Source organism: Schistocerca piceifrons, chromosome 4 (assembly GCF_021461385.2).
Source record: "Schistocerca piceifrons isolate TAMUIC-IGC-003096 chromosome 4, iqSchPice1.1, whole genome shotgun sequence".
Classification (NCBI taxonomy): Eukaryota; Metazoa; Arthropoda; class Insecta; order Orthoptera; family Acrididae; genus Schistocerca; species Schistocerca piceifrons.
The window spans coordinates 169520421-169544654 of record NC_060141.1 but is presented as its reverse complement, the minus strand read 5'-3'; the positions used below and the strand labels follow the sequence as shown (position 1 = coordinate 169544654).

Here is a 24234-nt window from a genome sequence, read left to right as displayed (position 1 = left end):
AGGCTGGTACATCAAACACCCTCCGCCAGATACCTTAAGATGGCCTGTGGAGTATAGATGTAGATACATAGCAGTATTCTTAAACAGTAACTTCGTAACAAATCGTGAACCTTTCTTATAATCACCTATTAAAGTGAATCTATATTTTTTTTCCACTATCGCTACGAGATGATTTCCAGTTAACTTTGTTTGGCAACATTCATGGTATTGAATTAGATTAGCTGGAAACATTTATCGATTAAGTAGTCTTTTCTTAAAAGTAATTAGAGCCTTGACTATCGCCTGGAAGAACAGTATACTTATAAAACTTTCCCCTATAACCAACAAACATCGTTTCGGTACTGTCGAGCCTAAGGAATGCCGATTTATCGCAGACTGTGCCGAAATTTTAAGGAAAAAATACATCAGAACTCGTTAATGTTAAATGATATAAAACTATTTCACCCATTCTGAGAATTCACTTCTGTTGCCAGTAAGACATAATACGCACATCCCTGGACAAATGCTTCAATGATTTTAAGGTGGTGGTTCCAATTTATGTTCTTACTGAGGCTCTAACAGATTCAGATGCAGTCGCGTACGGCTCCGAAAGTTTCACATGTACTCTTATTCTTGAAAAAAAAATCACTTATAAAAAAGTAGCAACGCGCAAACTATGAATAAATAACTTACTACGTCCTGTCCTTTCTTTTTTTCTAACACCAGATTGAGAATTTTTGGGCATGACGAAAGTATCCAGTGGCTAAAATCTGACTTTCCTTCTATTAAGTCATTGTTTTTTTGGTAAGGGACAACTAAATGTTCAGTTACACATGGCAGAATTGCCAAGGTGTCACAGAAGAACAAATTTGTGCTGTCTGGTTCAACCAATATTGCTAAGAGAAGTGTCGTATTATCAGAGTCACGCCATTAGGGATTTCACCTCATCAACGATGGGTCGGCCTCAATGTGGCAGTGCAGAGGAACTTCTGAAAGATTTCGACCAAATATCCACTAGCTGTCATGAGTGGCAGTTTGTCTTAAACGCGGATAAATGTAATAAAACAAGGCGCATGACGAGGAAGAAGATCCAGGTAACATGAGTAGTTTTAGAGATGCGTCACTGGGCTCGGTCATTGAAATTAAATACGTCGAAATAACGTTAACTAGCGATACGTAGTAGAAAGAACACGTACAATCAACTGAGGAGGCAATAAATGGAAGACATCCATTTATTGGGAGAAATCTGGCAAAGTTTAGCGCGGTTCAAACGGAGACTGCGCATCAACATCTTGAGAATAACTTGAATTTTTTGACCCTCGCCACTTCTGCTTACATGAAATAATTGCAGGAACTTAGAGTGTGTTGGTGTATTTGTATTTGGTGGGTTCAGTCTGTACCAGACTGCTACCAAGATACTCTGGTATTTTACGCGAAATTCCTCATAACCATTTTATTATTTTCCGCGAAACGCAATTTGAAAACTTTAAAGAACCAAGACCCTAGACAGAATATAAAACGATTCCGTTGAACCCACCACATACCTTGTAGAAGGATGATAAGAAAAAGTTATGAGAAATTAAAGTGCGCATGGAGGCATATAGAAAACGTTTATTTGCGCACTCTGCGATCAAATGGAGAAGTTAAAAGAAGGTAGATATCGTGAAACAGTGTATAGAGCTTGAAATTATGCATATGTGGGTTCGTAGGAAAGAAGACTAATTTGACATTTTGGTATAAAATATTGTCCTCTTGTCGCGTGAAATTCGAGAAAATCTGGAGGTTTCAGTAATTACCTCCATGGACTTCGTCCCGAGCACACGAGAACAGTTTATACGACGTGTTATCAAAAAGTAACGCAAATGTTTTTCTAAAATAATATTCATTTATTTATTGATCAACATCAAATTTGTACCCTTAAAAGTAATCCCCCTTAGACATAATACACTAGTGCCAACGCTGGCAAAAAAAAAGAGAGTCCTTTCGTGGTTCTCTTCAGCCTCGAGAATAGAAAGACGTCGCAGGGGAACACGTCGGGCGAATACGATGGCTAAGGCAAAATAACGGTTTAGTTTTCTGTGCAAAAATCACGAACAAGCATTATGATGTGAGCGGGAGCACTATTGTGACGCAATTTCCACGAGTGGTTTTGCCAAAATTCTGGCCGCTTTCTTCGGTTTGCTTCACGCAAACTGTGCATAACTTCGAGATAGTATTCCTTACTGACCGTACGACCATAAAATAGGAATTCACGATGCACTATACGGTTGTACTCGAAGAAAACAGTGAGAACAACTCTCATATGTGATGGAACTTGCAAATTTTTCTTCAGGCAGTTTCCATTGGGAAGATTGGGCCTTAGTTTCGATGTCATATCCGTTTATTCATGTTTCAGCACCTTTTATAACCTTGTTTGTAAGTTCTGGATCGTAGTCGACTTCATTCAGCAATTTCTGAGCAATGTATACGCGACGTCTTTTTTGGTCGAAATTCAAAAATTTCTAAACAAACTTGGCTGTTACACGTTTCATGCCCATAACATCCGAAAAACATTTCCTCGCGTAAGTCAAAGTATATTCGACATCATCAGCAACCCCTCTGAAGTTGATTCGACGATCTTCCAGAACCATTTTCTTTACTTCTTCCAGATTGTCGTCAGTGATTGAAATCAATGTTTTCTCCACTCTCTTTGGATCGTTTATACCACTCCTAAGCTCTTGTCTCAATCGTTGCGTATTCGCCAAAATCTACGGTCAGCATTTCGAATGCAGTGCTGCACTTTATTCCATTTCTCAAGTAATATTTGGTACAAATTGTCTGATCCACCTTCTTCAAAGATGGTTCAAATGGCTCTGAGCGGTATGGGACTTAACAGCGGAGGTCATCAGTCCCCTAGGACTTAGAACTACTTAAACCTAACTAACCTAAGGACATCACACACATCCATGCCCGAGGCAGGATTCGAACCTGCGACCGTAGCGGTCGCGCGGTTCCGGACTGAAGCGCCTAGAACTGCTCGGCCACTCCGGCCGGCCACCTTCTTCGAAAGTACAGATGCTCAGCCCACTCGAAAACACATATAATAACAATAACATAAATATTCGAAACAGCTCAAAATGCAAACGTGCGATAGCAACATGTGAACCAACAAGATTAAAAAATTTGAAAATCGGTTGGATAAACCCTAAAAAATGAAAAAAATCACGTTACTTTTTAATCACACCTCGTACAAGGGTATCGTTGCGAGAAGTTTCGTTATCCGATAAAAACATCGGTGGACACATGAGTCTAGGATAACCACTAAGGGAGATCCTAACAGAGGTGTTAAAACATCGAGTTTGGAGGAATTTGATGAGGAATATGATGCCACCAAATACCCTAGAAGATACGACCTTCAACGACACATGTCGCAACAGTTTGCGAACCACAGAAAAATTAGTACGGACCTAAGTACGCAAGCAATCGTTCGCCGAGCCAGCTCTCCGAGGAAATTCTAGGGCGCAACGCATGCTGCGTGGCCCACCCAAACGTCCTCTTTGTCGTTTCCAGATGTGCCGGAGAGGCCGGCGGCGCGTTATCGGCGGCGCACACAGCTGGATCTGGGAGCAGCCGGAAGCAGAAAGCCAGAGAGGGCCGGCGGCAGGAAGCAGGCGCAACAGGCGACCGGGCCGCGTCGCGGGGGTGGAACGACAAAGACGCGGGGGCGGAGGGACAAAGACGCGGGGGCGGAGAAGGCGGAGGCGCCGGCGAGTCGCCGCGGCGCGCGCTGCACCGAGGGGCTTCGTCGTAATCGAGTTAGCAGCGGCGGCGGCGGCGGCGACGGCAGTGGGCTATTTTGTTTGCGGGCTAATCTAATTAGCCATGTTCCATCCCGGCCGATCAAAGAGCGGTCTGCGTCGCGGGCCACGCCCGTCCGCGGCCGACGGCGCGCCACGACGCTTCCGGCACACTCTTCCTGGCGCCGGCCACAAAAAGACTTAACAGCTGCCGGCACCTTCGTGTGCACCACAGCAACTGCTCGCATCTCTCTGCTACCTCCAAAAAATATATTTACCTAATTAATCCTTTATTTCTTTGCATACACCGGTCTTTAATCCAGGTAAACACTAAAATCCCAGCGCTCCAGTACGGCAGAACGCCTTAGCGGAGTGAAATAAAATAAAACAGCGCATTAATAAAGTAGAATACCGGTCGGAAATTGTTTCGGCAGGAGCGGAAACGTCGCAGCTGTGTTACGCTGATACAGATGATTTCCTTCGCTGCCTAAGGAGAACAGACTAGCGCTGGGTGTATCACATTGGAACGTGAAAACATGTTGATCCATCGCCGCCTATCCATCATAAGGGGCTAACTGTCGCAGGGCTCCGCTACCAGCATCTCTTGACGAAGTTAAGGGGGCTGTGAAGAGCATGCGTTGCGGGAAACTGTCCGAGGGTTCACTTTTCGCTTCTGCGGAAGACACAGTCACACATGCCATTCGTGTGGACTGCCATATTCTGACCTTAACTATGGTCGGTTGTGGAAGACGTTCTTGAATGAAGAGGAGGTGTTTTTCGAGCCAAAACGCGGACTTCTAGGACCACCGCTGGGAAAAGTGTGACACACTTAAGGGTGAACACGTAAAGAAAGACTAGTACGACCTCCATGTTTCGTGGTCGCAGCTTGATTTTTTCTAGAGGTGACTATTTAAAAATTTCGTGATTACCCCATTGTAAATACCACGACTGAATACAACAACAAAACTCAAAGACTGAAGGTGATCACATCAACAAAAATGAATCGACAAAACGTTAAATTTAATGCAGACGCAACAAATTCGATAAAAGACACCTTACACAGAGAGACTTTCACCGATATAAATTATCTTTCGCATGCAACAGCGCTCATCGCTGTCGCGACAGAAAATGGAATGGATGTGGCAAAATTTTGGTCAAAGACTATATGACATATTAACTGTGCACCTATGTACGTTTCTGACACGAGAGTGAATAAAAGCCCTCATCGCACGAAATATTAACAATCGGTCCGAATTTTTCATTACACCTCGCTGACGTTCTTATGCATGTACAATAGCTCTGTCGCATCATCTCTCTTAACTGGCCACGGTAAGTATCTTAATATGTGCATCATTCAGAGCAAACTGTACGCACCTCACAGTTGCACATACAGAACTCTACCTAATACTTTGCAGTGTGTTCTTAATGATGCAAATTATAAGCACTTTGTTTCAGATACCTGCATATGTGATGAGTTACAAAGAAAGAAAGATTTGAGATTAGCGTCCTGTTGCCGACAATGTCACTAGGGTCGGTCTACAATCTTAGAGGAGGAGGCGGGTGGGAAAGGAAATTGGCCTTGCCCTTTCGACATGCCTTAAGCGACTTACGTATATCGCATGAAATCTAAATATAGGCAAACGGACGAGATTTTTTAAGTTCTCCCACAGTACGAGTTCAGTATGATGAGTTAGATACGTAATAATACCGACAACTAGATCTTACAACAGCTCTAGAACCGCGCTGTTGCTACGGTCGCAGGTTCGAATCTTGCCTCGGGCATGGATGTGTGTGATGTCATTAGGTTAGGTAGGTTTAACTAGTTCTAAGTCTAAGGGACTGAGAACCTCAGATGTTAAGTACCATCGTGCTTAGAGCCATTTGAACCATTTTTTGAACAACTCTAGATGGACAGAAAGCCATATATTATGCGTGATTAAGACATACAGTATTTAAAAAAATTTTGAAGACATTACACATGGTGAGTCGTCCTTATTTTTAATTGGCACACATCGCAGGGTAAGTTAAATTTTTAAGCCTCTGTTTCTCAGAATACATAATGTTAAGACTGTAATCGCGTTGTTAGCACACTAAAAGTATTTTTCGAGGTATGCTTAACTCATAAAAATACTAGTAACGGTGTGTGAAACTTCAGAAAAAGGCAAATATGGAAATAATCACGTCATAATAAAAATGATCTGTATTTAATCAAATATAACATAAGGAGTTCCTTAATACTATTTCCAGCGACGGACATGGACCAAGTAAATCACCATTTTTTGTCCAACTGAACCAAAAGCGTACGCCCTGCAGTTGGGTGCACTTTACGCTAAAAGCCAACGAAAACAATTACAGTAATATTTATCTCCATGCACTCAGTACGTAACAAATGTGATTTTTCGGTTTTTAGGTACAAAACACTGAATATACTAGGTATACTAACAGTATACGATAAAACAGTCTGCAATGACGACACTGCATAAATATTTTGTGTATTTTGGAACTATGCTGCATCTTATTTTATGTAAACACTAGGTACACTATCAGTAGTTACGACACAATCGTCTGCAGTGACAACGCATAAATATCTTTCCTTCGTCTATTTTGGAGCCCATGCTGCACCTCATACAACGTACATTTCATTGCGTTTTTTGTGTTTTTTTTTTTACTTGAAACTAGATGTTTGTGCAATCCAGTTTCGAAATGCTGAATCTTTAGATGTGTAAAAACAAGAGAGGGAAACTGATTAACAGAACTTACCAAACAGGGTTCCAGAAATGGTTTGCTGCATTTCTGAAAATAATCCAAAACGGAATATACCATTTATTTTACGAATAAATATTCTGCCAGCTCAAGGCGCACATGTTTCGTGACACATACGTAAACAGTACAGAAATATAATAAATGAAACTCCTTGTTTAGATTAAATGTTTTCTGCTGTTAATACGTATCACAGAGACAGAGGCCTGCGTCCCAAAATGCATTCTCAACTAACAGCTCGTTTTATTCGCGACTGTAAGCGGTTATACTATACCTCTTATGAGACTTTCCAAATCACGGGTTAAGAGACAACCACGAACAAAGGACAGCGAAAATCTCAGCATGATAAAGCCGAGTCAGTGCGGCACCTGTAATTTACGAACAAAGCTCGGTCTTATTATTTCGCCATTCACTTGCATTACAGTGGCTACGCCCTGCTCCGCGGATTGTCCCGGGAAACTACATTTTTAACTTTTCCGAAACTTTAACTGAAGATTACGAATAACACTTTTATAAGAAAGAATAACTGCTCATGTATCTAACAGAAAAAAATCCAGTTTATCACTAACTCCAAGACAGCAGTTAGCAGAGTTCTTCCCTAAGGTCTACACCAGAGTTTATGTATGTACACGAAACCAATGAAAATCTTGTTGGTAGTGTGAAGTGCGATGCCCATCCTTTGTACGCTACCTTGCAGAAATTGTAGTGGATGTTAAAATGCTACAACAGAAGAATTTTCGGTGAAAATGTTATCTGAGCAATTAACTCTAAAATATTCCCGATAACTGCGTTTTCAAGACAGCACCCGGTGACGCTACCAATGGCGTTCGCTGTTAATAAATTCCTCATAGGCTATCTAAGAAAGAATCGCACACACCAAGAAACAGGATTCTTCAGTGTTAGTCGGTACACAATTAAGGTACTGTTCGGTAATTTTCACGTTCACAAGATCACAGGTGCAGTTCATAAAATAAATAGAATAGGGTCAACCGCAGTATGAATCCTGAGATTGCGACACACACACACTAACGTCAACGTACTTACCTCAAAGTATATAAATTGAGTGAGAACGCAGCTATACATTTTTGTGATGACAAAATATTTATTTTCTCAACAGAAGACGTAAAAACGTACAAGAAAATTGTAAAAAAATTAAAAAATGAGAAGTAACATTCCTTGTCAATGGGGCCCTAAAGCCTCGCTTTACGGCAACGTCGCGAAATGTTTTGTACGTAAAAGTTGTTCACCATACTATGCGATGTTCAATAATAAAATCATTAACCTACGAAGAATTATAATGTACTGATTCGTAAAATATTGGGTGAATTATCCATCAATATTGACCAAAAACTGAAAATCTATGCTACTAAAATTATAGTCATATCCGTGGTTCCCTCTCACACCTAACCCCATCAAACATTCAATTCTTTCCGGATATTTCTTCAACTGCTTCTCAATCAGTTTGGCACCACTTTCCGTTTTTGCTTCCTCAGCCTCGTATTCACTTCTTACCGATTTTAGAGAATACAAGATTGGCCTAATGGCGCTAGGCAGAAATAAAAAACAAGGGTCTTGTGCTGACTAAAAGAAAGAGAGAGGAAGTAGGTTACGGTTCACTAGCTTCGCGGCATATATTCCCGGACAAAAATTACAGAAGGAAGAAGGAAGAGGAACATTCGAAACGCTTATAAAGTTTGAAAAATTGTGTCCTGTCCTGGTACAATTGAGATCTAATTTCAGATAATCAAAATTTTCTAACATCGTCACAGCGCCTGAAATCGAACCAGACCGTTGTATGCTTATATGAACGACTGCTCTCTGCATTCCAGAGTTTCAGTCTTTCATATTAATATTGAGCACATACCAAAATAAATATCTGCACCACTATTCGCGAGGCTTCAGAATGGTTTCATTAGTTCATTCCGTGCAAGGAAGAGGAGACAGATAATGCGGCACAGAAATGTGAGCTATTCTATGTAGCACGAAGGTTGTTGCGGAAACTCAGAGAGAGGCTTGCAGATGGACAGAATCGTTCCTGTCATTAATAGTTACAGAAAGTTCCATAAAGTTATTGGTCACTAAAAAGGAGAGGGCTGCTGCTCTGCTGATGTGGAATGAACCCATTAGTTTATGTAGGTTTTTTTCACTTTATATTAATGTGTGTGACGCACGTTAATTTCTGATACTAGAGGAGACGACGCTTGTGCGCAGCTACGAGGTGGACACTTCATACCCGCTTTCCTGAGGAAGAAGGGAGAAGAAATCCTCAATTTATGGCGCAGGGTGGGTGTTCCAAAGTAATAAAGCTGCCGTTAGCAGGTTGTGGGAGAGAGTATTTGTTTAGTTCCTGGAGGCTCGAGGTTCCGAGTCCCGCTAAGTCAAGAGATTAGCGGAAGGACTAACTTTCAAGAAGCTCGCGAACGACAGCAGAAAGGACGCTGAAAAGAGAACTAGATTTCATGTTTATTAAATTAGGGTGACGACGGTAGCATTCGTAACGTGGCTAACAAGTCCAGTGAGGTCAGACGAACGAACAAGTTAAATTTTTACATCTTCGGTAGAACTGCTGAAGTGGTCTTCAGTCCGAAGACTGGTCTGTTACAGCAGTCCATGCTCTCTTATCACGTGCAAGCCCGTTCATCGCCGCTTAGTTAAATCTATATCCCTTTGAATCTGCTTACTACAGTCAAGCCTTGGTCCCCCCTACACGATTCTTACCCGGCCAATTTTTTTTTTTTTCCATTACCACACTGACGATTCCTTGATACGTCAGGATGTGTCTTGTCAACTGATCCTTCCTTTTGGTCATGTTGTGCCATAAATTTCTTGCCACCGCCATGTTTTTTTCGCACCTTCGCATTAATTATTCGATCAACCTATCTAACCTGCACCATTTTTCACAGCTTTTATTCTCTTCCAATCTGAAGTGTTTACCGTTCAGATTTCACTTCGGTAGAGGGATGAACGCCAGACCACTACCTCAGAGAAGACTTCCTTGCATTTTAAATAATAACTGACGTTAATAAATTTCTCTCTTTTCACAAACGCTCTTCTTGCTATGCCCACTGCCCAAATAGAAAAAGGCTAACCCGACTACTCTTCGTGTCTTATTTCCTAATCTAATTCCTTTACTACTGCCTAATTTAAATCAACTACAATCGATTACCCTCGCTTTACTTTTGTTGACTGTCGTCTTACAAACTCATTTTAAGAACGTATTAGTTCTGGTTTATCGATCTTCAAGTCGATTTACATAATTACAAATTCATCGGCAACCTAAACAACTCACCAAATTTCTCCTGAATGTCTTTAAGCCTTCTTCATGGGAATTCGTAAATAACAACTGTAACGTTATGAGCACTAAAAACAAGGCATACTAGGAGACACGCGCCGTTACTGTGCTACGACACAGAGGAAATAGAAATAAATGAGCGGGAAGAAATTGCGATTATAAGAAGACTGCAGTGGCGCGATATATTGTGAGCGGCAAGGCAGTAGCGTCAGCGAGCGCCGGCGGAGAGGCGGCTCGGCGGCGGCAGCTTTTTTAAAACGCGCGGCTCGGAGGCGGCAGGTGGCGGGGCGGTGGGTGGGCTGGCCGCGGCCGACACGTGCTCCGAAAAACACGTGCCGCACCGCGCCGCGGCACCCCGCGCCGACGCCTTGACGACCCGCACACGTGGCCGCGGGGGCCGAGTCCCGGCGCCGGGGACTGTTCACAGTGCCACTCACGTAGCACGCTACTTGGTTAGACGTCCTTATACCGTAGTCACTGAAACGATCTGAAGAACTGTCACCTCTCAATTCCCTTCTGTCTGCATGCTCGTAACGGTAAGCGATTCGATTGGAGGATGGTCACGATACAGGTCTGAACTCCGTCTGAAATGTAAACTTGCATTCGGGAAATACATTTTGTGATCTATTAGAATACGGATAACTTGAAAACAATGTTTACGCGTGTTCCGCCTCTCGTAGAAAAATATACAACATACGAAAACGCTCTGCATGCGTCGGAAGAAATGATGAGAGACATGTAACGAGACGATGAGACTGATCACCATTAACACGCGATTGATAGCTCACTCTTCCCTGTCCTTGAAGATCAACGAAAATGTCTGCCACTGTGAAAACAATTGGAAGACGGAGGAGACTGAAAAAATATCGTACGAAAATCAGCAAACACTCTACTTCCTACGATTAAACAAAATTAGTTTTCAAATAATTTCTAGTCTCTTAGGAATTATAATGCATAAAATGATGAACTGCAATTAAGTTGTACGGTAACAGTCAATGATTTCCAGTATCTTACGAGCACACCTCCCTGATTATAATGGCTGGACAATAGAAAAAGCTTAATTACAACAAAAAGGAAATGGCCAACGAGAAATTGGCATTAATGAACGGCGTCTGTCACAAATGTTCGTAGTTTAACGAAAACCATTGCAACTTTGTGCCACTTTCCATTGTTAGGTAGCCCAATCTTAGGCGGAGATTGTGTTATATACATTGTATCCGCGGCAATATTAATCAAATGATTAGCCACAGTAGTATTAGAAAATTGTTTAAATTTCGTGTTGCATATTGCTCTACACGAAAATTCACTGGAACTATCAACCCGTTGGTATACGCAAAAGAAAACCTTACCATATATATATTGTAAGAATTTGAACGGAGATGCAATTCACTTCAGTCACACAAGTAGATATGAATACTCCTCTGCAATGTTTTCCTTGTTACCAAGCAACGAATTTTTGCGAGATTCTGGTGTACGTTTTCGTCTTACCTGTTGTTGGAGTAGATGAAAAAGGTATTTGTTACTACTCTAACAAAGTCTGGACATTCTTAAGAAAGAATTCTCGTAACGTAGCGTCCATGGTTACAAATTTTAAACAAATATTGCCCCCCAAATAATTGTACTATGCGCACCATTTTTAAACTGGGACATTGTTTGCAGGTAATGGCTGTCATTGGAACATAAGGAAAATAAAATATCCGACGTAACGGAGGTTGCGGTATTAGATAACGGGTCTGATAAGAGCGGTATATTCTGCATATTGTTAGGAGACACTGAAGAGGGAGATAACGTACGACAGCCTCACAACAGTCAGCTATAAAAGGATTTTACATCGGGACACACTGTTGTTTCTCGCATTATCGAATTCCAATATAGAATTTGAAATCCACAGCGTACACAACATCAGCAGACACGCAACAGCTTTTCTGATGTTTCATTTGCTAACTGATTTGCAGTTACTGCTCCTTTATAAAGAAGTAACAAACACAACTGAGCCTTCTTCGTATTCAATTATTGAATAAAATAATTAAAAAAACACTAAATATTCACCGGTAATCATTAACAAACTATTAACTGTTTTGTCGCGGATTCTTCACTCTGTCCGATGAGGTGGACACAAAGCGAACCGTCCAGTTATTTAAAAATCGAGCAGGGAGCTAAATTTGAATGCCGAATTGCTTAAGGAACGTGCCAAAGAATAGTGTGTCATCCTAGGATTAGGTAGCTTGGCTCGGTTCTACATTCACAACACATGCCGTAAGTAGTCTGCCGTTTAAGCGTTAGAGGAAGGGAAGTGTCGTGCAGGACAGTGTTGTTTGGCCAGTGCTAGTCGACGCCAGCGTCTATAACTCCTTCGCTGATAAGATGGCGACGCAGTTGTCTATGTAGTGAGCAAGGAAAGGATCGGACAGAAGTGAACACAGGTTCGACAACAGAGATAGTGAAGAAAGCGTGGACTCACCCGCTCCTCCTCGCGTATCATCTCAGCGATGCCGGGCTTGATCTCGAGGTCCTCGGGGTGCGGGGCGGTCTGCGCCTGTGGCGGCGGCGGCGGGGGCGGCAGCGGCAGCCCCGGCTCTGGCCCCAGCGTGGGGCCGGGGGGCGGCGGCTGCTGCTGCTGCGGCGGCTGCGGGGGCGGCTGCTGCGGCGCCAGCGGCTGCTGGGCCGGCGCCTGCGGCTGCGCCTGCGGGGGGAGTGGCACGTCGTCTAGAAGCTCGGCGGCCGCCACCACCGCCGGCGTCGACGGGCTGTCCTCGGGGCTGGACACGGAGCTGCGCTCGCCGGCCGACGTCCGCCGCCGCTTCTTGGCCTGCGTCGGGTGCGTGTGCGCGCCGCGCTGCCCCGGCGAGGACGCCAGGCAGCCTTCGGCGGACAGGTCCCACGGCTTCTTGCAGGCGGCCGCGTGCGCCAGCGACGTCGGCGTCGCCGGCGGCTGCGGCGTCGAGGACGGAGATACCGAACCGGCGCCGCCCGGCGCGTCGCCGCCTCCGCCGCCACCGTGATGGTGGTGGTGGTGATGCGGTGGCGTCGACGCGCCGTTCGCCTCCGGTTCGCAGCTTCCAGAGCTGCCTCCGCCCCCGCCGCCGCCTCCGCCGCCACCGCCGCCGCCGCCGCCGCCGCTGCCCACGTCCGCCAGGCCGCGGATCTTGAGCGACTCTGCCACTTTGAGCAGTGGGCCTATCTGCTCTTGCGACACGTTGATCTCGCCCTTGTACATGAATTCGACGGCGGCTTTCAGTTCGGGCCACTTGATGTCCTTCAGGATGACGATGGGGTGCTGACAGGGGTTGTCGAAGAAGAGCGCCTGGAAGTACGGGCTGCAAGCCGACAACACCATCTTGTGCGCCTTGACGCTGTGTCCCTCGCAGGCCAGCGTCACGTCCACGAACGACTCGCTTTGCAGCAACTGGTCGAAGACGTTGGTCAGGTTGCTCTGGTAATTATTCCAGCGCAAGCAGAACTGCTGCGGCGGCTGCTGCATCGTCGTGGCTTCTGTCAGACGGTTCCGTGCGTGGGATGACGACGACGACGAGCGCAGTCCGCACCCGACCGGCAAAAAAACACAAGCACACGCGCAACAGTGATGCGGTCGAGCCGCGCACGAACAGAGTCTGGTGCTACAACTATGCGCTGTGCGAGCAGAGTCCGATGCAGAGTCTGTTTATCGAGAGCCAGAGAGTCCAGGCCGGCGAGCGTGCCACTCCACCTCCGCCGAGTTCGCGCGCGCGGTACGGACTGGCGGCGTTGTCGCGCCTGCCGGCGCTGCGTGGCGCGCCCCCCACCACAGCCGGACACATGGTCGATTCTCGCGCGCTCCGCGCTCCTTGCCCCTCCCCGAGGCTCCCCTTCCCCTCCCCCCAAACCCGCGGTGGCGCGCGGGGCAGCCCCCCCTTCCCTGGCGCCACCGACCAGCACGCCCCCTACCGACCACCCCTCTACGCCGACGCCACCGCCTCCCGCCCCCACCGTCATCATTTATTTATATAAAATGTACATGTAATACGGGGGTGTGAAATGAGAGGATGTCTGTCATACATAATGCATGATGATGCTCTGGGCCTATTGATTTATTGATGAAGGAAGGAAACCGAGGCAAAGGCAGGACTAGCGGCGGCAGCGGTGGTGTCAAGCAGGGCACGGCTACCGAGTGCGAACTGGAGTGCAAGTGCAAACTCAACTTTTGCTCATCTGACAAAATATTGCTTCCACTAATTTACTCTGTCTCTGCGGCTCTGCGTTAGCTTTTGAGGAAGTGTTTTAAGATCTGTGCCCAATCAGTACCCAATCTAACGCTTAAATAGTGCCTCGCTTCCCAAATTATTTTCTCTATCGACATACGAAAAGCTAAAGGAATTCGTAAAACAAAATCATTTTATTGCATTTTACAGCCACCATCGGGTTACACAAACAATTTCTAGCGGTTTCGACCTCTCAGCAAGTCTTCAGATGATTTGACGAGTTATTGTGCGATGTATTAAAATTGTCTTGATATGGATGAATTGATATTCGTTATCTAACGACATATTTAAAAAGAGAATGTTGGGCACATCTCCAATAACGTACTATATTTACATCCGGAGAGCCCATCAAACTATAATACTCAGCGGTGCAGTCAAAGTTTAAGACACGAAATAAATAATAGCAGCGCATTTCATTAGAGAGTTAATGCTACAATTTGCATAGTAGTAAAGCTATAAATAATAACTACAATTATAATAACAGGTATAATAATTGTCAAGAATAAATGTATAATAATGTCACGTTTAATAACACTGTCTCCAGTAACAGGAGTAATGTCCTTCTAATGCAAACACCTGGCATCAGTACACAAGAAACTTTTCTGATCCGGGCAAGAATAAGAAATAACATGTCAAAGTCAGCGTATGAAATGCAAGAGGAAAAAAGAAAAAAGATAAAACAGTGCCACGAGCAAAGCATGGATAGTGTTAACGATGTGGCTGAGATATCAGTTAACTGTTGAACAGAAGAAAAACAGCTGGGGTGTGCCGAGGGGATAACTACGGTAAAAGTTGAAGCCTTATTTTCCTCTTCTATGCAGGATTGTTTTGGATAAAACGAACATTGCTGGGTGGTTTGTTCCAGAATAAGGTGAAGGAGATGAAGTAAGATTTAATGATGTCATAGGCACAGCCAAGTGATTACAAATTTATCTTGTACTTTAGTGCTCCTGATATCTTCAGTGAATTGTCCTTATTACAAAATCTAGTGACACAATAAGATGAAATTGTCCACAACTTACGCAGAAAGCGAAATTTTACAACAAATTACGTCTCCAGCAAAAACTGAGTTTTGTAAATGACGTAACTAACATTACTGAAAATGAGTAATTTTCTGCATAAATATATTCTTCTGTTGTTTGCTGCCAGTTATACTGAGTTGCAACACATTATACGCAGGTGCTGTATTTCAACCATCGCGTGTTCCAACAAACTTTTTTGACCTGAAGATGACAGCTACAACCGTCGAAACCGGTTGTCGACAATAAAGACTAATTTATGCGATTTTGGATAGTGAAAGTTTTCTCCCAGGTAAAAGGTTACAGGATCTGTACAACATACGGGCACACAAAGGAAGCGATAAAAATTGTTTTTATACCTCATCTCGATTTGTGTCAATTGATTCCTTTTAGACTTCGTGATGATATATGTTTCATCAACAATCATGCTGTGATAAGCGTTATTCCCAGCTGTAGTTACTAACCAGTTAAGTTCCATATCTACTTCATTATTTATTGCAGAACGACAGAAGGCCTTTCTGTACTGAGGTGGATGGTATGGTGCTTCAGGAACAGTGATGTCGGCGAAAGATGTACGGTTGTTCCAAAATCATGTCTAGGATTATTCATAGTAAAGGAAAACTCTACGAAATTAATAATATTACCCTTGTGCAGTTGGATTTTGAAGGTAATTTTATTATTATTTCACTAAAGCCATCCGAAAATTAGTAAGTTTTTTTGTTGTGAGCCACAACTTTTATCATGTGGATTTTGTTTCTGTACAGCGCAACTCAAGTTTTATACTCTCTCTGTACCGCTTAGACAGGAATCTCTCTAATTTTACTTGCACTGTCTTTTCGCGAGATATACGTAGGAGGAGACAAGACATTTGTTGACTCCTCTAGGAACGTACGCTCTCGAAGCTTTAACAGTAAACCGCACGTGTTGCAGAACGCCTCTTTTGCAGCGTTTGAAACGCCGGCACGGTAGCTCACCGTGTTCGGTCAGAGGGCTGCTCGCCCTCTGTAATAAAAAAAACTGAGTAAAGGATCAACGATCAACTTGAACGGATGTCTTGTGACGTCCGCGCAGACCAAACGTAGTTGGTTGATCGTCTCCATGCCGCTTTCGCGCTTACTAAATAAAACTACAATGGACGCACTACTTTTGGGTTTTCTCTATTTCCTCTATCAATTCTGTCTGGTGCGGAACCCATACCGACGAATAATACTTACGTAGACTCAATAGAAGCGACGGGATTGGTGACGTGAATTTCGAAGTTCGTTTTGTTCATCGTTTCTTACTCACTAGTGCCCTCTGAAGCTCTGCTAGCATGTCAGATACCCATCGTCATTTCATAACTGCACAGCAATATACGCCCAGACTTTTGACTGTACCCGAGCATAATACGGAAAATTTCCGTCTCCTTCGCCATTCATCCATACTGCTCTAGAACGAAGTATCCAGTAACCTGGATGTTATCTAAAAACAGGAGATTAAACCTTCAACTATCACCGGCATAATTCAACCCTCAGCACGGCCTGTTGTCCTCTTCCTTCCTAGTAAACTCAGCCCTATCATTTCTCTCTCTCCTTCCTACTAGCCAACTCCTCCTACAGATTTCATTCCTCATGTAGTGTTGTCTTACATTTAGTCAGTTATTTAGTATGTGTCCCACATATTTCTATAGCTTCAAAGAGTTTTAAGAAGATGGCGTACTCTAGGACTGTCGCCGGATGCGGTACTGTGCGAATCACAGTTTCTACTTCAAAAGCACTACTTTACTGAGACTACTATTTATACATTTACTGAGCACATAACAAAATCTTTAAATGAAATATCAACAGGTGGGATCTTTTGTGATTCATCGGAGGCATCTGATTGTGTCAGTCACTCTTAGTAGTGAATTTAACTTTTTGTAGATACATACTCGGAGTTCAGCACATGTCTGGTTTAGTTGTTGTTCAAGATACAGGATACAGGCTGTTCGAGTAATACAAAATAGGAAGGCGGGAGGTACAGCATCTGCATGGGCAGAAATATTCTAATTATCGGGGAGGCACAAAGTTCAGTCATTTGCTAACTACTGTTTTGGTTTGTGTTTATGATGTAAAAGAATATTTGAATCTGAAAGCAGAAATAGTCCTGTATGCAGATGACACAAGCATTCTTGTGATGCCCAGCAAAGAAGCATTACCAGAGAAAATAATAAATGATGTTTGTGTGAAAGTTACTTTTTGGGTCTTTACGAGTGTGCTATTTTTAATCTTAGAAAAAGCACAGCTTATACAGTTTTGGACTGCCAAAAATATCCCACTTCCTATTAACCTAGTACATAAACAAGGAAAAAAAATAAAAAGTGTAGAAAGTCCTACATTCTTAGTTCTGCGTATTGATGAAAATTTAAACTGGAGAAACCATGTAGTAGATCTCTTAAAACGTTTAGGTTCGTCTACTTTTCTTTTCCCATAGGAATAACTGCCAACTTCGGGCATACAGAAGTTAGTAATTAACATGTCATGTTAGTACGTTACTCCCATTCAACATGATTATTATTCTTTTGAGAAAATTATTTAACACAATTTTAATAACGGACATTATAGTGATACTTATGTTTATTACTATTATTATTATTATTATTATTATTATTATTATTATTATTATTAAAGCCAATGAGTTCCCTATGCTGGATTTCGTATTTTATCCCTAGTTGGCACTTCTCAAGCGTGTAGAACTGTGTGATATACAGCACAGTGTATAATCCGCGCAAATCTCACTAAAGTGGCTTTATGTAGTTAGCAGACGGATCTTTTATCAATGGCAAAGGCTTTCAAGTGTCCACGAGATCATTTGGTATTGCTCCCAATGTGACGAGAACCACTTTCGCTGGTTTACACCTGAGCCACAGTAGTTCGATTTTTAAGTCTGGCAAGTTTCCAAGTAGATTCTCGTGACTCTGCTGTCATCTGGGATAGCAACGTCAATGCCACAACACTTTATTTTTCTCCACAACTGTGATGTCTTGTTCATTATATTCCAGTTTTCGATCTTTCTGAATTCCCACGGCAGTGACAAGCTTGTATTCTACAATTTTTTCTGGCTTGTTGTCCCATCAGCTGCTTGAAACCGGCAGATAGCAATTTTGGCATAAATTCCAAAGAATAATTTGTGTCATATCATTATGCCCCTGTTTGTCATCAGTCTAAGCGAAATTTTTACAATATTTTTGCAAGATAGGTCAACTGTTTTCTCAGCTTCCTTGTAGAATATGCACATAGGGTCTTCTGTTGATTTCTCGATTGTGGCTTGGATAGCGTTGGTTCTGTTACCTTGTTACTGTGCAGCAAAAATCAGTTCTTCAGTTTCCTTCTTTAAGGTTCCGTTGGTCAGGCAAGATCAGATCTTTTCTTTATCTAGTTTGCTTTTAATATCGTCAAAAACATGTCCCTGCAATGCTTTATTGCGCAGGCTGTTAAGCCCTGCATTGGAGCTTCATTTTCCGGTATTGATTCTTGGTTTGCTCCACTTTCAGAAGCTTTCGGTTGTGGACTTGAATCAGAGCTGATTCCACTGTGTGTATCATGTAATCACTCCTGCATTTCCATCAGTGCTAGGAAAATATTTCAGTGATTCTTTCTTTCATAGTAATTTTTAATTAGCGTTATTGAAATAATTAAGTAAAATTTTTAATAAACTGGAAATAAAATGACTAAGAACATGGAGTTATACGGCAACAAACCTGTAATACCATTTGTTTTTGACTACATATGCACGTAACCATCATTGTCAGTTCATTACTGTTTCGATTACTATTCCGATTCCAGTTCCGACTCCTGTCCTCTGATTGCTGTTATTACTGTTGTTGCGATTGCTAATATTGCGTGTTGTGTAAAGTGAAGTACTGAAAATATACAAAGTTATTTTAAAAAGCGTACCGACCATTTTACGAAAGTAGTACCCGCACCAAGTCGGCGTAATTTTCATCATCCAAATATAGAGTTTCAGAGACTCGACTTTATTTGAAGATAAAGAAAGACAGATTCTTTGCTGGTTAGGACTGATGGTTTGTGATATTTGACGTCAAATGGAATTAAGTGAAAAGTAAGAGACGAAATTAACTGCGTTTTACGGTGAACATTTGCGAAAGTTAATAGTATTGATATCGATCTTCAAGTGTTAGTATAAATTTCAGGACTGCAGACTGTTAGAATCTCTTGTCGGACGTAAACCTTGCGATAGCTAGAAGTTTTTGATATCTTGTTAATGAATATGTTTTGGCCTACCTAAAGAAAAACGAAAACAGGAAAGACAACAATAATTAAAAAACAGAATCAGTAGCGCAGGCCTGATAATTACGGGAAAAAGCCCGTTCTGTAGCCTGTGTAATAAGCAGTCCATTAGTATCGCACGCCGTTACTATAAACTATTTAAACTAAATTTAAACGAGCTGTGTTTTCTTGAAGCGCGGTGTTGGTTCGTAATCTGTGTTCTCATACTTGGCCAGAGTATAATAGGTGAATTGAAGCTTCGTCGCCGTTTTATTCAAATAAAAAAATATAAGAGCTAGCATACTCCTGCACACTGCGCACGATTTACGTGGACATCTGCACACGCGACTACGTCACAGCGCGACTACGTCACAGCCCTAGAGAACCACATATTAAAATATCTACAGTCCAGATAAGACCACACAATCCAGCACCAGTTTCATTGTCCTCCACGCCTTCTTTTTTGGCCCATTACGGTTTGTCGGACAACGCTCACACGATGAAGCGCGTGGTGAATTGTCCGCTTTTTGTTTTTCTGTCCCGATTATATAGCTCTTCTTTTGTTCAGTTCAAAACGCCTGCATTATATCTGATGACAGGTATGGCAAGGACATTGAATGCCTTTGATGGTATTGCCGCCATTCAGTTTACTTTCAAAATTTTTTCTTGTACTTTGTGTGTACTCTTTGCACACCATACTGTTTACATGCCGCGGCACGATGTTATCCAATAGCAAAATGTCTGGCATTTGTAGACCTCTGGCTGGTGCCACTGGATGGCTTGTCCATTTGGTATTTCGATGCCCTCTCTTTCTGAAATTTTGCCATTCTTTTTAGTACCAGTCCAGTGTGGCGGGTGTGCTATGTCTGGTTAGAAGTAACACAAGATCTGAATGCCTTAATCTCGTCGGGTAAAGTAAATGAAACATGCTCTCTGGCAACAAGCACTGTTCCTGAAGGAAGGAGTATTAAATAAGTATGCACAGGTGGTTCAGCAACATATGTATAATGTTTCTTCTTTTATTAAAAAAAATATTTGTGTCGCCAAGTTCTGGCTTCGTGACAATAAGAAGGACGTACGAAAAATTAGTCATGGAATAGCACTTGTACGATATTACTTTAAGTTCGAAATAGTATCAAGATACAGTACACCGAAATACACTCCTGGAAATGGAAAAAAGAACACATTGACACCGGTGTGTCAGACCCACCATACTTGCTCCGGACACTGCGAGAGGGCTGTACAAGCAATGATCACACGCACGGCACAGCGGACACACCAGGAACCGCGGTGTTGGCCGTCGAATGGCGCTAGCTGCGCAGCATTTGTGCACCGCCGTCGTCAGTGTCAGCCAGTTTGCCGTGGCATACGGAGCTTCATCGCAGTCTTTAACACTGGTAGCATGCCGCGACAGCGTGGACGTGAACCGCAAGTGCAGTTGACGGACTTTGAGCGAGGGCGTATAGTGGGCATGCGGGAGGCCGGGTGGACGTACCGCCGAATTGCTCAACACGTGGGGCGTGAGGTCTCCACAGTACATCGATGTTGTCGCCAGTGGTCGGCGGAAGGTGCACGTGTCCGTCGACCTGGGACCGGACCGCAGCGACGCACGGATGCACGCCACGACCGTAGGATCCTACGCAGTGCCGTAGGGGACCGCACCGCCACTTCCCAGCAAATTAGGGACACTGTTGCTCCTGGGGTATCGGCGAGGACCATTCGCAACCGTCTCCATCAAGCTGGGCTACGGTCCCGCACACCGTTAGGCCGTCTTCCGCTCACGCCCCAACATCGTGCAGCCCGCCTCCAGTGGTTCAAATGGCTCTGAGCACTATGGGACTTAACATCTTAGGTCATCAGTCCCCTAGAACTTAGAACTACTTAAACCTAACTAACCTAAGGACATCACACAACACCCAGCCATCACGAGGCAGAGAAAATCCCTGACCCCGCCGGGAATCGAACCCGGGAACCCGGGCGTGGGAAGCGAGAACGCTACCGCACGACCACGAGATGCGGGCCCGCCTCCAGTGGTGTCGCGACAGGCGTGAATGGAGGGACGAATGGAGACGTGTCGTCTTCAGCGATGAGAGTCGCTTCTGCCTTGGTGCCAATGATGGTCGTATGCGTGTTTGGCGCCGTGCAGGTGAGCGCCACAATCAGGACTGCATACGACCGAGGCACACAGGGCCAACACCCGGCATCATGGTGTGGGGAGCGATCTCCTACACTGGCCGTACACCACTGGTGATCGTCGAGGGGACACTGAATAGTGCTCGGTACATCCAAACCGTCATCGAACCCATCGTTCTACCATTCCTAGACCGGCAAGGGAACTTGCTGTTCCAACAGGACAATGCACGTCCGCATGTATCCCGTGCCACCCAACGTGCTCTAGAAGGTGTAAGCAACTACCCTGGCCAGCAAGATCTCCGGATCTGTCCCCCATTGAGCATGTTTGGGACTGGATGAAGCGTCGTCTCACGCGGTCTGCACGTCCAGCACGAACGCTGGTCCAACTGAGGCACCAGGTGGAAATGGCATGGCAAGCCGTTCCACAGGACTACATCCAGCATCTCTACGATCGTCTCCATGGGAGAATAGCAGCCTGCATTGCTGCGAAAGGTGGATATACACTGTACTAGTGCCGACATTGTGCATGCTCTGTTGCCTGTGTCTATGTGCCTGTGGTTCTGTCAATGTGATCATGTGATGTATCTGACCCCAGGAATGTGTCAATAAAGTTTCCCCTTCCTGGGACAATGAATTCACGGTGTTCTTATTTCAATTTCCAGGAGTGTATTTTACATCTTATTAGAAGCCAAGTACGAGGGACACTTCATAAATAACGCACACTATTTTTTTTACTTATACGTTTATTTTCTTAACATCTCTTTAAAGTCCTTCAATGTATCTCCCTGCTTCTCTATGACTGAATTCTAACGCCTCGGGACCTCTATTATTCCATCCAGGACACAACGTCTGTTCACCTATCGAAAGGCTCGTGTAAGGGTGGTAGAAAGCTCTTCCAGAGAAAGATAACAACGTCCACCCGTAGGGTTTTTTCAACTTCGGGAACAAGTCGAAGTCTGGTGGACTCATGTCCTGGATGTAGCGAGGATGCAGTAACATTTCCCATCCGTATTCGCGCAGTTTTTGGGCTACAACGTTGCCGATATGAGAGCGAGTATTGTCGTGGAGAAAGAGTAGCCCAACTGAGGTCGGGTTTAGTGCATTATTCTGCGCAGGTTTTGCGTGAAGTTACGATGATTCAGTGCTGTGAGACTTGTTCCACACCGGGCTTTGTGTGTCATGACGATTTCTTGGTGATCATAAGCAAAAATCATCATTTGCTTGAGCTTTGATTGAGCGCGTCAGAAGTTATTTCGACGTGGAGAATCTGAAGTTCTCCAATCACTGGACTGTGATTTCAACTAAGGTTCCGAGTCTCTAAAACACATTTCATCGACAGTAACAACTCGACACAAGAATCTGTAACCTTTGAGCAAGGTCGCAATGTCCAGTCGTGTCCGCTGCTCTTCAGCAGTCAAACAGTGTGGGAACCATCTCGTAGGAATTTCTCTATTTTCAAATTGTTTGTCAGAATACGGAATACTGATGTTGGAGGAATTCCTCACAAGTCTCAGTGCTATCTTCTTCAAGAGCATCTGGCACAAGTTTCACATTTCGTTCACCTGGTGACGATTTTGGCCTCCCGGACCCTTGATTTTCGTCTATGCTCATACGACTACCACGGAAACGATTAACCCACCGTGAAACTGTACTACGGTTCATTGTAACAAATTTCACTTAACGCACTATGGATTTCTGCCGGGTTTTTGCCGTGCAAAGTTTGGATCTTGATGTACGACCTCTGGTCTTCAACAGTCACAATACCCGAGACCCTCGCAGGGTCTATTCCTACCTGTTGCTAATTTTGTTACAGCACACAGCGAACAAACAAAAAAAAGTGATTCTTCTTCAAGCTCCCAACCACATCTGACGTAATTTTCATTGTTCTTGCATCAAACAGTCCACAGTAATACCAACTTGCGTATTATTTTTGAAATGTCCCTCGTATATGATGTACACAGATTCATCTTTGCATTGCATAATTTAGAGAAGGAAAAAATGGAAAAGATGGGCACAATTCTCCCTGACATACAAAAAATTATTGATATAATCTTAGTATGAACGATCGAAAATTCTACAAAGAGGTAAATTCTGATGCTGCAGAATGAACTATATCTTTGGATATCTTGAAATTTTAATGCTGTGCTGAATAACTCGGATATTGATGGAAAGAATGTTAGCGAATGTGGAGAAATCACTTTAGTCTCAAAGCGCCCTATTACACTGGCATATATAAGTGAATTAACTACAATATAACATACATCTTGCTGAGTTAGTACTTCTGTAAACGATTCTAGCCTTATAAGTAATGATATTACTAGAGGCAGCAAACAGAGAAATTAATCAAAATGTTTTCAAATTATTATGAATCTGTCACAGTCTTTCCTTTAACACTGAGACAAAGTGTATTTCGTTCTACACCAAGCAAAAAATTGAATAACGCCAACAGTTAGTGTAGCAAATGAAAATGAGTTAGGAAATAAGTTCTAAAGTTTTGTGTTCACAAATTGATGAAAGCATGCGCAGGGGGCAATTATTATTTAATGGTTCAATTTTCCTGGGTAACTCATCACTTAGAAAGAAGGCACAAAAGCGAACATCATCTTATAGTCACCTGTTCGATGAATTAGGTATTTTAATCGCCTCTTCACAAATACTTATTTTCGCTAATAAGTTCGTCATAAATAATATACAACGATCTGAGAAGAATATTTATGTCCACAGCAACAGCACAAGAAAAACGGGCCTTTATTTACCAATTACGAAACCTATCAGAGCCTGATAAACGAG

The 24234-nt window shown here is 43.4% G+C and overlaps 1 protein-coding gene across 1 annotated transcript in view; it reads right to left on the bottom strand.

The window, feature by feature from the left end:
* The window catches only part of LOC124795699 (protein bric-a-brac 1-like), an 837236-nt gene extending 823713 nt beyond the window's left edge, over positions 1–13523 (bottom strand). The window contains exons 1-2 of the mRNA XM_047259779.1: positions 12844–13523; positions 12269–12792 (exon numbers count right to left, since the gene is read on the bottom strand). Of these exons, the coding sequence (XP_047115735.1) occupies positions 12269–12792; positions 12844–13288 (969 nt within the window). The 5' untranslated portion in view covers positions 13289–13523. The remainder of the gene's footprint in view (positions 1–12268; positions 12793–12843) is intronic.
* Between the last annotated feature and the right edge of the window lie 10711 nt (positions 13524–24234).